The sequence below is a fragment of the Sorex fumeus genome, unplaced genomic scaffold, assembly GCF_029834395.1.
Source record: "Sorex fumeus unplaced genomic scaffold, SorFum_2.1 ptg000007l, whole genome shotgun sequence".
Lineage (NCBI taxonomy): Eukaryota > Metazoa > Chordata > Mammalia > Eulipotyphla > Soricidae > Sorex > Sorex fumeus.
In genome coordinates, this window is record NW_026606064.1 from 922412 (window position 1) to 937060 (window position 14649).

At 43.7% G+C, this 14649-nt stretch overlaps 2 protein-coding genes across 2 annotated transcripts; both read right to left on the minus strand.

Annotated features, from left to right (window-relative positions):
• Positions 1–5468: 5468 nt before the first annotated feature.
• LOC130041462 (olfactory receptor 4D11-like) lies at positions 5469–6392 on the minus strand. The gene has a single exon (XM_056133641.1). It carries the CDS (start codon positions 6390–6392, stop codon positions 5469–5471), a length of 924 nt encoding a protein of 307 aa, XP_055989616.1.
• Positions 6393–11972: 5580 nt separating this feature from the next.
• On the minus strand, positions 11973–12908 carry LOC130044855 (olfactory receptor 4D9-like). The gene has a single exon (XM_056137515.1). It carries the CDS (start codon positions 12906–12908, stop codon positions 11973–11975), a length of 936 nt encoding a protein of 311 aa, XP_055993490.1.
• Positions 12909–14649: the final 1741 nt, after the last annotated feature.

The following is a 14649-nucleotide window of genomic DNA, read 5'->3' on the forward strand; positions in this document are numbered from 1 at the left end:
CACTGCAAGTTGAATGGAGCTGTGAGGTTAAGCAAAATAAATTGGAAGATGATGGATGAATACTGGAGGTCCTCAGTCATCTAAGGTATATAGAGAACATAACAGTGGATTACACATATCAGGTTGAATAATGAGAAATCCTTGGGCCCTGAGCAGAGCTGGTTGTGCCTTCCTAGCCCTGTAAGTCTCAACACCAAAAAAAAAATTAAGAGTGGAATAAAGAATAGTGGAGAGTCTTGAGAACTTTGTTAGTGGTAAAGTTGCAGTAACTTTGTATAACTGAACCACAGTTGTTAACAGTACTGCAACCATATTGCCTAAATTGCAAACAAAAAAGGTGATTTGTCTCATTTATTTATTACCTACCTTACTTTTGTCAATCAATACTTACGCTTGTTACCCCACTACAACTCCAGTATAGAAGTGGTATTTCACTTTTTCATCTCTGCTCTGAACCTCATACCATCCAGATACCATTGAAGTGTATTTGTATGATAAATTTTTGGGGGGAATATGGTGATAACACAGAGCATAGGGCACTTGCCTTGCTCATAGTGACCAGGGTCTGATCCTTGTGTCTTCAAATGATCCGTTGAACCCAGCCAGGAGTGATCCATGAGTTAAGAGCCAGGAGTAAATCCTGGGTGTGTACCATCCTTTCTCTCCTCCCCCCCAATAAAAAACAACAAAAAATATTCGAGACAAATATTTACTCTTTACTTCTACCATGCTTTCCCAAACAGAAAAATACTAGTATTTACTATTTTCAAACAGTTAAAAACTTATCCATTCAAGTTCCATATTCTTCAACGCCTGTCCTTATTGTCTCCAGAGGGACCGTGGCAAATCCTTAATGGTGACGCCTTCTCCAGATGGAATCCCGGTGACCATGAGCTTCTACAAGCATGGCTCTGGCATGGGGGTACGAGGACAATTTTTTCTGAACTGCAATGGAGCCACTCCGGCTCCCAAGAAACTCCTGATTCCAGAAGTCATGCCCACAACTCTCCCCCAAGTGCCATATTACAGCACACAGCAGCCAAGAAGAAAACCAGCTGGAGGGCCCCATAGCTCCCGGAGAATGCTCCGGGCCCCAAACAGAGCCGATATCCCCGGGAGGTCCCAGATGAGGTCGGTGCTGTCTCCCCATCTTCTCCAGATGGAATCCCGGTGACATTTCCTGATATGCAAAGTGATCAATGGAAGGTAAATCATCCAGCATTTCTCCCTGAGAATCAGGCTTGAATGGTGGTGGAAAAATCTGAGCAAAAGAAATACGTCTAGACTGTGTATTTAACTATGGTGCTATGCCGCTCTGGGAGGGGGAGGGTGTTTGCCCCTCCGCCTGTCCCACTCTGCGGTGGTGACATGGTGGCCTGCACTTTTTAATGAACAGCCAGGTATGTGACTGCATTGACGAGGCACATGGAGCTTCGTGAGATGGGGCGTGGAATCGGCCCTGCTCCCCGCCATGACAATGCTCTGCCTTGCCACCTTCAAACGCCTCCTCCGGCTTCTGATCGACCATGAACCCAGAGGCACACATACCAATCTCGGAACCCAGGGACTTCTGGCAGTAATCCCTCTAGGTTTATTACTAAAATATTAGAAATCCAAATTCACGTGGCTGCTATTGTGGCCACACAGCATCATATGCTCTTCATAATCAACATTAGAAAACAAATTTTTTTTTTTACAATTTTTTGTGCTTTGGTTTCAATTATACAATGATCAGATACCCATCCCTCCACCAGTGCCCATTTTCCACCACCATGGATAATATCCCTCCCACCCCCATCTCCCCATCCCCCCTGTCTCTGTGGCAGGGCAATCCCCTGTGTTCTCTCTCTCCTTTTGGGTGTTGTGGTCTGCAAAAGAGGCATTGAGTGGCAAACATGTTCAGTCCATAGTCTACTTTCGACATGCATCTCCCCTCCTGGGAGGATCCTCCAAACACCCTTTATTTGGTGCTCCCTTCTCTATCTGAACTGCCCTTTCCTCTAGGATACCCGGCTGGCCTCTAAGTTATGGAGTAATCCTCCTGGTGCTGATCTCAGCTATTCTTGGGTATTAATCTCATACTTTGTTACTTTATATCCCCCAGATGAATGCAATCTTTCTATGTCTATCCCTGGAGAAAACAAATTTTCTAATTATGTCTTTGTGGCAGGTATGAATGTTGGGGAAAATTCCAAATAACAGTGGTGGGTCTTTTGTCGTAATATATATATATATATATATATATATATATATATATAGAGAGAGAGAGAGAGAGAGAGAGAGAGAGTAAAGTGGAAATCTGCCACACAGGTGGGGGCTGGGTGGAAGGTGGGTATACTGGGGTTCTTGGTGGTGGAAAATGTGCACTGGTGAAGGGACAGGTGTTTGATCATTGTATGACCAACTGAGACTTGAATTGAAAGGCTTTGTTACTGTTCTCACGGTGATTCAACAAATAAATAAAAAATTAAAAAAAAATCCTTAATGGTGAAGCCAAACTGAGATTAGCCTTAGTGAAACTGCAATTGGAAAAATCTCTTGTTGAATAATAAGAGTGAACTGGGTAATGCATGGAATCTTGGAGTTGTGTCTTTGTCTACAATTCCAAGAGTATGTGAATCCGGCAATCTGGCATGTTCAGTCTATAGTAGATTCCCTTTGCCCCCCTGCTTTTTGATTGACACCTGGCAATGCTCAGGGTTATTCCTGGCTCTGCACTCAGAAATAACTCCTGGTGGTGCTTGGGGGGTCCTATAGGATGCTGGGGATCAAACCTAGGTCGACTGCATGCAAGGAAAACACTCTACCCACTGTACTATAGCTCCAGCCCTATAATGAATTCCCTGTAGGCACATTTAGCTTGATAGGAAACCATCAGGGTTTCTTTAAGGTTAACCTTTAATGTTCTCTATAGGGTAGGAGCCCATATGGAGTTTAACTAAGTTAAGAAAATCACCGATGGGGGTATGGTGCTGCCAGCAAGTCAATCTGTACCTGTGAGGCGAGTGCATCAGCAGCCTGAGACTTGAATTGAAGACTTTAGACTTTAGACTTCCAGATACCCCAAAATTGCTGCTGTGCCTTTGGCCAGACGTCAAGAACTTGGGGCAAAGTTTACCAAGAAATTAAACGGCCAAAAGTCACGTGTGTGGGAAACACACCCACTAACCACCTCCGGCTCTGCTATATAATTGGAGGCATGGCCTTTCTGGCTCCTGATAGAACTGCTTAATCGCCATGATCCCAGAGACTCAGAAATGAATCTCAGAACCCAACGACTTTTGGCAGAAATGTGTCCTGTTCCTGTAGTAGGTTACCGGCGCTGGGCCACTCCAGGTGGGAATAGGTTTCTTGCCTTGGCCTGTTTCCCCTGGTGGCCCGGTGACCATCATTCTCTAGAGACAGTCAGGTTTGGACCCGCAGTGACGAGACACATGGGGCCTCACGGGATGGGGGTGGAGCCAGCCCTTTCCTCCCCACCCCAACGAGACCTCAAGTTGCCGCCCACAAACGGCTTCTCTGGCTCCTGATCAAGCTGCTTAATGGCCTGATCCCAGAGACTCAGGAACAAATCTTGAATCCCAGCAGCTTTTGGCAGAAATATGTCCGGACTCTGCAGTAGGTTACTGTCACTGGGCCACCCCACGGGGGAAAGGGTGCTGTCCCTCCACCTGCTCCCCCTTGGCTGCTCAGCCGAAATCCTCCAGAGCCCACTAGACAGTCAGGTTTGGATCCGCAGTGACGAAAGACGCGGGGCCTCATGGGATGGGGCTGGAGCTGGCCCTTTCCTCTCCATCCCAATGAGACCTCGAGTCGCTGCCTATGAACGGCTTCTCTGGCTCCTGATCAAGCTGTTTAACGGCCATGATCCCAGAGACTCAGGAGAAAATCTCAGAACCCAGCAGGTTTTGGCAGAAATCCCTCCAGATTTAAGTGTTAAAATTTCTGAATTTCAAAATCGCACAGCCACTACTGCAGCCACGCGACATTGTATGTTATTCATAACCAGCAATAGAAAACAAATTGTCTACTGTTGCCTTTTCAGCAGATCTGAATGTTGGGGTAAAATCTCAAATAGTAATGGTGGGTCTGGTGTCAAAATATTGAATGTGATCAAAGTAGAGAGAGAGTAATGTGGACATTATCTGCCCCACAGGTAGGGGGAGGGTGTGGGTTGGGGGCATACTGGGGTTGTTGGGGGTAGAGAATGGGCATTGGTGAAGATACAGGTGTTTCACTGTATGAACGAGACTTAGACCCGAAAGCTTTGTAACTGCTCTCACGGTGATTCAATAAATAAAATTATAAAAAGTGGAAAAAAAAAGAAAATCACTGAATCTGTGATAAGCTAAAGATACTGCAGGAGCACTGCTCACATGAGTTTTCTAGACCACAGCTGCAGTTTGACAGCGGTAGATCCATTAATGTAATAAAACATATGTTGATTGTGGAAAAACAATAAATCTGATACTTGAAGTTTTATTTCTATTCTTAAGATGCCGAGTAAATTAGGCTTCTATTTATTTTCTGCTTGAAAAAATACATTTAGGGGCTGAGCGATAGTGGGTAAGGCGTTTGCCTGCACGCATCTGACCCAGTTTCAGTTTCCAGCACCCTATATGGTTCCCCGGGCACCACCAGGAGTAATTCCTGAGTGCATGAGCCAGGAGTAACCCCTGTGCATCACCAGATGTGACCCAAAAAGCAAAAAAAAAATACATTTAGCTGCTTAATGTTTGTCCTCTTGGACACACCATTTTAGCCTTTGAGAGAAGTAGAGCTGTCAGGTTAATTTTGTACCCTTATTTACTTCGTAGGGCTGGAGCGATAGCACAGCGGGTAGGGCGTCTGCCTTGCACGCAGCCAACATGGCCGACCCGAGTTCGATTCCTCCGCCCCTCTTGGAGAGCCCGGCAAGCTACCGAGAGTAGTCGATATGCCAGACACAGTAACACCAAAGTCTCCAATGGAGACGTTACTGGGCCCGCTCGAGCAAATCAACGATCAACGGGAGGGCCTTTACCTTTACCTTTACCTTTATTTACTTCATGGTTATCAGAAAACTGAGTTAGGGCTGGAGCAACTGTAGGATGTTAAGGCTGGAGTGACAGTACAGTGGGTAGAGTGTTTGCCTTGCAAGAAACTAACCTGGGTTTGATCCCTGGCATCCGTTTTGGTAACCCAAGCACCACCAGGAGTGATTCCTGTCTGCAGAGCCTGGAGTAACCGCAGAATAACACTGGGTGTGACCTAAAAAGCAACAAAAACAAAAATCCACCAACCCCCTTCCCCCCACAGAAAACTGGGTCTCAGTGACCCCTTCATTTAAATGAGAAAATAAATGTTATCTAGTAGTTGGAATTATTCCTTGGCAATATATTTGGGTATAAGTCTGAAGCCCTGAAGAAGATAATAAAAGTAGTCATTAGTGATGTAGAAGAGCTTGGGGGTTGTTACTCTAATTTATCTTAGAAGAAGGCATTACTTTTAAGTCTTCTCATGGCTGTCTTTATCTCTTGGTTCCTCAGAGTATAGATCAGGGGGTTCAGCAGAGGGGAGATGACAGTGAAAGTGATGAAGATGACCTTATCAGAGGGGAGGGCAGTGAAGGGTCGGGCATAGACGTCGATGCAGGGTACAAAGTGCAGAGTCACTACAGTGATGTGGGAGGTGCAGGTGGAGAGGGCTTTCCTCCCGCCTTCCCCTGCCTGAGACCTCAGCAACATGAGGATGAACATATAAGACACTAGCAGGAAGATGAACCACAGGACAGATAGCAAGCCATTGTTGGAAATCATTAAGAGTTCAAGACGAAAGGTGTTAGTGCAGGCAAGTTTCAGGATCTGGGGGACATCACAGTAGAAACTGTCCACAACATTGGGTCCACAGAAGGGGAGGGGGAGTAACAGGGAAATCTGCACAATGGAATGGACAAAGCCCCCCACCAAGGAGGCCGCAATGAGGATGAAACATCGCTCCCTGCTCATGATGGTCACATAATGCAAGGGCTTGGAGATGGCCATGTAGCGATCAAGGGCCATCACAGAGAGAGAGAAAACGTCTGCCCCACCAAGGAGATGGAAGAAGAATATCTGTGTCATGCAGTTTGCGTAGGAGATGGTCTTTCTCTTCGACAGGAGGTCCACCAAGACCTTGGGAGCAGTGATGGAGGAGAAGCAGATGTCAAGGATGGCAAGATTGCGGAGCAGGAAGTACATGGGGGTGTGAAGGCGAGACTCACAGGTGACGGTGACCAGGATGAGGAGGTTTCCCAGCAAAGTTGTCACGTATACAAGAGCCAGAAAAAGAAACAAGATCAAGCTCAGATCTTGGGACTGGGTAATTCCCAGAAATATAAATTCTTTTACCCTGGTGCCATTTCCCAACTCCATTGAGTCATTTTTCTTCTTCCTTGTGGAGCTTGCAAAGAAATAAAGCGCTATTTCAGAGAGCGTTTATCACAGTTTCAGACCCGTAGAGTCAGGAATTAGGTAATATCTGAGGCATTATTTCAGGTTCTGAGGTTAATGCTCTAGGGGCCTCGAATGATACTTTACTGCATAACTACACTCTTATTCTTTCGTTCTGAATAATAACTATCAAAGGAAATGCAGGAAAGTAATCTTTCAACTATCTAAGGTCTATTTACTAAGGTGGTGAGGGATGTGTTAAGTGTTCAGAAGTGAATTATTGCTGAACCAGGTCCCAGGTGTGGCCATTGTCTGTGCCTCTTTGCTGTGACTCATGTCCTTTGAGCTGCGTGAGGCGTTTTCTCTTAGAGTGAGATCATTGAAATAAATTAAGAATTCTCACCTGCAGAATAGTTCTGAATAATTCTAATAAAACACTCTTCAAATTTTTTTAAATTGAATTACTCTGAGATACAGAGATATAGGGCTGGAGCGATAGCACAGCATAGCGGGTAGGGCGTTTGCCTTGCACGCAGCCAACATGGCTGACCCGAGTTCGATTCCTCCACCCCTCTCGGAGAGCCTGGCAAGCTACTGAGAGTATCTCGCCCGCATGGCAAAGCCTGGCAAACTACCTGTGCCGTATTCGATATGCCAAAAACAATAACAACAGGTCTCACAATTTGTTGTGAGATGTTACTGGTGCCCGCTCGAGCAAATCAATGAATAACGGGAGGACAGTGACAGAGATACAAGGTGGTTCGTGATTGGGTTTCAGTCATACGATGTTCCAATACCCGTTCCTTCATCAGCTCACATTTCCCACTACCAGTGTTCTCAGTTTCCCTCCTGCCACCCTCTTCACAAGTCCCCTACATCTCTCCCCCAGCCTGCCTCTATGGCAGGTACCTCTCTGTCTTGTCTCTGTCTCTGTCTCTGTCTCTGTCTCTCTCTCTCTCTCTCTCTCTCTCTTTCTTCTGGGCACTGTGGTTTTCATTAACAAGTACTGGTTGTTATCATGTTTGTCCCTTTACCTACTTCCATTACTCAGTTCTTGTCCAGAGTGATCATTTACAACTATCATTGTCTTTCAAATTTTGAATCACTAAATAACAATGTAATAAAATGATGATTTATAGTAATCACAAAACAATCCTATAACAACACAAAAGTAGAACCAGTTTTTGTTTTGTCTTGATTTTGTTTGGGGCCTAACCAAACAGTGTTAGGGGTATGCATGCGTGTGTGTGTGTGTGTGTGTGTGTGTGTGTGTGTGTGTGTGTTTGTAAACCCTAAGTAAAAGCAGGTAGGAAATAGTTCACTCTCCTCAGAGGGTAATTCACTCTCCTCAGTCCCCTCAAACAGGTTATTCCCTTTGCTCACTTGGAATACTTGGTCTAAGTGTCTCCCTCAGTTTAAAGATAAAGTGTTTTTTCCTCAGTGGATTTTTCTGTTTCAATTTAAAAATAATTCATTATATCCGTTTTTCAAACGATAAACTATGAAAGTTCTTGAGAGTTATAGTAGTCTGTGTACATAATAACCTATGGTGAAAATACATTGCTTTTGTTAAATCTTAGTAACAGCATGTATGTTGTATAAGTCTTTCAACTTTTTTTAGGTATCAAATACTTTATTTTTCTCAGAACTTCACATTTCTCATAAGAAACATCTATATAGCCTAGTCTGGGAAGATCCATTTAGAGAAAATAAACTGAATTCTCTCTTCTTACGAAAATCTAAAACAAAAGACTGTCTTCTGCTCAAGACAAAACCAACTCATTTCTGTCTCTCGTCTTCTTTGTTTCTTTTCTTGTCTGTGGTAGCACTGAAACTTCAATCTCAAATGAAGCATCTGTGTACATAATAAATTTGATTCATGATATTTAACAACGTTAGCTCTGACATCTTTATCAACCTTTCGTACCCTTATTTTCTGAGTCTTATGACAGACACCAGATGCCACAGTCTCACACACTCATGCAGAATTATACTTCTTATTTAAAATCTCCACCTTCCTCAAGGACTCCAACATTTTAAATAATGTTCCCATCAATAGGACACTCCTGTAGCTTACAAATATTTTGCAAAATACTCTTTTGAAGGTCAGTGATTTCTTTACCTTGTATTCTCTCTTAATGTGAAGAAGACAGACTCAAGAACGATCTTCTTAATATTCCATGCTGATTCACAATGACCCTTCCTATTTAAAAATACCTTGATCTCAGAACTAGCATGAGAATTACCAGAGGGAAAAAGATAGATATGTTTGTGGAAACACTGCTGGTGGTGAGTGTTTCAGTGGGAGTAATTAAGAAATTATTCAGGCACATATGATCAGGAACACGCCTTTCCTAGCATTCTCATTGAGTAAGCTCTAGTCAGGATCTTCTGAACTTTTCAAGTAGTTTTTGACTTTTGGACTTCTGTGTTGGGCTTCTTCTATTCATTGTCTAATTTTGGCAAAGATACTATTGCCTTAGCTAGAACTCCCCAACAGTTAATATCTGATGTCATGTCCATATCCAATTAAACTACTCATCCTCTGCTGTCCTCTAGATGATAGCTGGTCATCCTGGCTTGTGTTTATTATTATTATTTAAAAGTAGAAACGTTTATTGGAGAATTAAAGGGAAAGAAACTCTCCAGTGGATAGAAACATAGTTTAGAACTAAGTTAAAAGTGAAGGTCTTTTATGTAGGTCTTTATCTTTGAAGGCTGGGTTCGTTAAATGTTTACAGAAAATGAAATGTTTATTGAAAATAGGTGGTCTGTCTAGCTTTAGGTCCTTTGGATGATACATTTGACCATGAACCTTCCCTATTATACATTATCTCTTATTTTATTTTTTATTTTCATTTTAACTGGGTTACCATGAGATACACAGTGACAAAGCTGTTTCATGATCGGGTTTCATCATACAATGATCCCTCTGCCAGTGTCCATTTCCTGCCACCAAGGACCCGAGTTTCCCTCCTCCTGCCACTTCCCCTACCCCCACCCCCAAGCTATCTCTTTAATTTTGGTAAGCATAATATCTGGGGCAGAATCTATCGTTTGGGGAATTATTATCTTCTCATGTATCAGAAAAAGCCCAGGAATTCAAAGGGGTGTTAAAAATGTAGGATGGAGACAATAAAAAAATGAGACTTCTCACTGCGGCTGGCAAGGAGAAACAGACTTCCTCTTTCATTCCCCCTCTCAAAGATATAACCCTGATTGAAATCCGAGGAAGAGACATTGAGTCATTTTGGCTACTCCCTGTTGATTAAGGGTTTCTAACAGGGACCCAGTGAAGTCAGGGAATCTTAGGAATGGAATTGTTCAGAGGCCCGCTGTCCTGTGACTAAATCAACTGCATCCTGGCTTGTCTTTAGTAAGAATTCTATTAGGTCAATTCTAATAGAATCCTCATAGTCCCAGGGTATATTTATTTTTTGGGGGTAAACCTAACAAAGGATGTGAAAGACCCATATGCTGAAAATTATAAGACAACGTGTAAAGAAACAGATGAGGGGATGTAGCGGGTAGTACAGTGGGTAGGGCATTTGCCTTGCACACGGCCGACCTGGGGTTCGATTCCCAGCATCCCATATGATTCCCAAGTACCAGCAGGAGTAATTCCTGAGTGCAAAGGCAGTAACCCCTGTGCATCGTGGGGTGTGACCCAAAAAGCAAAAACAACAACAAACAAAAAAAACTCCCAAAAACCAAAACAAAAAAAAGATGAACACACACAAAAAAATGGAAAGACAAAAAATATCCCATGTTTATAGTTGGGAAGATTCAATATTATTCAAATGATTATCTTGTCTAAAATAATCTATAGATTCAGCATAATCTTGATCAGAATGACAGAGTCATTTTTCAAGGAAATACAACAAATAGTTCTAAACTTCTTAAAAATTACACTTAGCATGAGGATCATGAAGTACTGGGGATGAAATCTGGTTCTTCAATATGCAAAGCATCTGTTCTCCAGTCCACATAATTATCATGTTTATATGAAACCTTTTCCACTTCGTAGAAGCCTGTGTTCTCCCTTAAACAAGTGTTTCTCTCTTAATCTTCCCTCACATCAGAAATATTTCTAAGATTTTCTAAGTAAATTTCATTCTACAAAAAGTATTTAAAAAAAAGACATTTTTTTGCTTAACTTTCTGCCAGTTTTCCTTTGTGATACTTTTGTCTCAAATTAAAGATTCCTTTTGTTTGTGTCATCTTCTCTGTTTATTTATATATGAGCAAGTCACAGCATGTGACAGCTAATATTAAAATATTTTGGGACTGCAGCAGCTTGTGGCAGAAATGTGAATGGACTATGAGTTAAACTATAGTGCCATGTCCCCCTGGGAGGGAAAGAGTGTCTATCTCTTCCACCTTCCCTCCCCACCCACCCCCCCCACCCCCGCCCCAGCAGCATGCTGACTGCCGCCTCAGAGCTTGTTGGAAAGCCAGGTATGAGTCTGTGATGATGGGACATGGGAAGTCTCATGGGAAGGATGGCTAATCGGCTCGTCCTTCATGTCCAACCGAGGACACGAGTTGCCCCCACGAATGGCTCTTCGGTACCGCCATGGCACCAGACACACAGAAACCAATCTGGTAATTATCTGGCTCTTGGCAGAAATCCCTCCAGATTTAATTAGTAAAATATCAGAAATCCAAAATCGCATGGCTGCTATTGCGGCCGTGCAACATCGTATGGTTTTTCATAACCACTAATAGAAAACAAATTATTTCACAATGCCTTTTCAGCAGTTCTGATTGTTGGGGGGGTGGGAATTCCAAGCAATAATGGTGTATCTTTTGTCGAAATAATGAATGTAATCAAAATAGAGGGAGAGTTAAATAAAAATCGTCTGCCTCACAGGCATTGGGAGGGGTGTGAGGGGGGCTATATTGGGGTTCTTGGTGATAAGAAATAATTACTGGTGAGGGGAGGGGTGTTTACCAAGACTTAAACCTGAAAGCTTTGTAACTTTTCTCATGGTGATTCAATAAATAAATTAGAAAAACATTTTAGGGGAGCAATGGTAGAACAGGTAGGACTCTTTTTTTTTTTTTTGCTCTTTGGGTCAGACCCAGCAAAGTTCAGGAATTACTCCTGGGGGTACTTGGGGGACCATATGGGATGTCAGGGATTGAACCAGGGTCGGCCGTGTGCAAGGCAAATGCCCTACCCGCTGTACTATCACTCCGGCCCCGCAGGTAGGATTCTTGCCTTGCATGAGGCAAGCCTGGGTTCGATTTCTGGCACTTCATATCATCCCTAAAACCCTTCCAGGAGTGGTCTCTGAGCACAGAGCCAAGAATAAACCCTGAGTGCTGCTGGGTGTGGCTCCAAAAATATTTAAAAAATTATTTGCTCATACCCAGTGATGCTCAGGAGTCAGTTCTGGTTCTGCATTTGGGAATTACTCCCGGTGGTGTCTGAAGGGTACATATAGGATACAGGGAATTGAACCTGGGTTGGATGCATGCAAGGCAAGTGTCTTACCTGCTGTGCTAAAATGAGAAAATTTTAAGTTTTATTTGCATCTTTATGTAAGTCATACAAGGCTATTCCCTTTCAGAACGTGTGAGTCTTTTCTTCAGTCTCTTCATGGATGACTTCATCTCCTGGTTCCTCAGGGTGTAGATCAGAGGGTTCAGAACAGGAATGATGATAGTAAAAGTGACTGAGACAGCTCTGTCCATGGGGAGGGCAGTGAAGGGCCGGGCATAGACGTAGATGCAGGGCACGAAGTGCAGGGTGACCACGGTGATGTGGGAGGTGCAGGTGGAGAGGGCTTTCTTTCTGCCCTCCCCAGTGTGAGACCTCAGCATCATTAATATCACCGTGTAGGATGCAAGAAGAAGGACAAACCACAAGGTAGTGATGAGGCCATTGTTGGAAATCATCAGGAGTTCAAGAACAAAGGTGTCAGTACAGGCAAGTTTCAGGACCTGGGGGACGTCGCAGTAGAAACCATCAACAACATTGGGTCCGCAGAAGGGGAGGGGGAGTAACAGGGCAATCTGCACAATGGAGTGAGCAAAGCCCCCCACCCAGGAGGCTACAATGAGGGCAGTGCACCGCCCCCTACTCATGATGGTCACATAATGCAAGGGCTTGGAGATGGCCATGTAGCGATCAAAGGCCATCACAGAGAGAGAGAAGATATCTGCTCCACCGAGGAAATGAAAGAAAAAGATCTGCGTGATGCAGCCATCGAAGGAGATGGTCTTTCTCCTGGAGAGAAGGTCTATGAGGACCTTTGGAGTAGTGATGGAGGAGAAGCAGATGTCCAAGACGGAGAGATTGCGCAGCAGGAAGTACATGGGTGTGTGAAGACGGGACTCACAGGTGACGGCCACCATGATGGCTATATTGGCTAACACAGTCGTTGCATAAACTAGAGATAAGAAGAAAAATAAGAGCAAACTTAGCTCTTGAGACTGAGTAAGTCCACAAAAAGTAAATTCAGACACCCTGGTATGATTTTTCAGGGCCATTGGATAGATCTTCATCTATGTTTAAGCTTTGAAAAAAATAAAATGGCATTATGAGGCAAAGGAAGCAAGAAAAAGGATTATCTCTTAGACAGACATTAAACATTCATAAATATGAATTTTTTGTTATATAGTTTATTTTCTATGCACCTTGAGTCACCTAAGGAAATAATTCAGTTGGACTATTTCAGCAATTTCATTAGTGCAAATTGTGGGGTGGGCTGGGTTTTTAATTTGTTAGGGTCTTTCTTTGTATTCCATTAAACCCCACTTTGGGAGAAGAATCCATGGCAAGAGCTGCGGGTTTCTTCATCCTCTGTGAATCAGAGATACTCTAAATTTTTTATTTTGGAGGGTGTGTGAGCCACACCCAACAATGCTCATGGATTACTCCTGGCTCTATGCTCAGGGGTCACTCCTGATGGTGCTCAAGGGACTATATAGGATGCCAGGGATGGAACCTAGGTTTGCTGCTGGCAAGCGTTCTACTGACTGTACTGTTGCTCTGTCCCCTGGAATGCTCTAATTTTTGTTATTTTTCTTTCTATAGCTTAAAACTCCACGAAATAAATCAACCTTTAAGTGCCTTTCAACAACAACATGACAGAGGTAAAACTGAGCAATAAAATAAAAATGATTGTGCACTAAGATGCAAAAAAATTTCCTAACACCCTTTATAGTTAGGAAGCCTTTTTTCATTTCTTTTATAATTTTTTTTTTGGTATTTTTCTTCATCTATGTATAGCTTTGAAAAAAAATTAAATGGCACTATGAAGTCACACCCAGCTGTGCTCAGGGCTTGCTCTTGGCTCTGCACACAGGGATCATTCCTGGTGGGCATTGGGGAACCAACCCAGGCTGGCTACATGCAAGGCAAGAACCCTACCTGCTGCATTATCTTTCTTGTTCTTTTAAAATTTTATTTTAGAGAAGGGCAGAGTCTCTTGCCTCCATGCCTGGCTGTCCTCACTGGGGCCCCTTGGAGGAGGGTGGGTTTAGTGTCCCTCCCCACTCCGAGCAGAGCCCCGGCAGCCGAAGACCTCTGGTTCCAGCCACAGCTATGCTTAAGACCACTCTCCACACATTAGGATGAGCCAAACAGGCAGAGGAACCCAGGTGTGTGGGACCTGGGGCGTAGATCTCCAAGCCTGCTCAGATTGGGACTGGGCCTCCTCCACCCAGATCCCCCATCTTCTAGTATGTAGGCATTACACCTACCAACTGCCCCTGCCTTGTAATCCCATCAATGGCCAAGACCCAGAGACTATAAAACCTAGCTTATCTTATTATCTAGTTCTTACTCTGGAGAACCTGCCAGGCTACCAAAAGTATCCTGCCCACAAGGCAGAGTCTGGCAAACTCCCCATGGCATATTCAATATGCCAAAAATCAGTAACAATGATGGGTCTCATCTCCTGACCCTGAAAGAGCCTCAAATGTGGCACTTTCTAAAATCTCAAGGCTAGGATGAAGGAGACGTTACTGGTGCCTGCTCAAGGAAATCAATGAACAACAGGATGATAGTGATATAGTGATCTTAGAGAAGACACACTGGCAATGATCAAAGTTGACTCCTGGCTCTGTGCTCAGGATCAATTCTGGCAATGCTTGGGATACTGTATGTGATGTCAGGGATCAAACCCAGCTTGGCTGTATACAAGTCAATCACCCTACCTGCTGTACTATCTCTCTAGCCCTGAGGGAAGGCCTTTTAGCAGTCTCACTTCAATAATACTGAAACAGC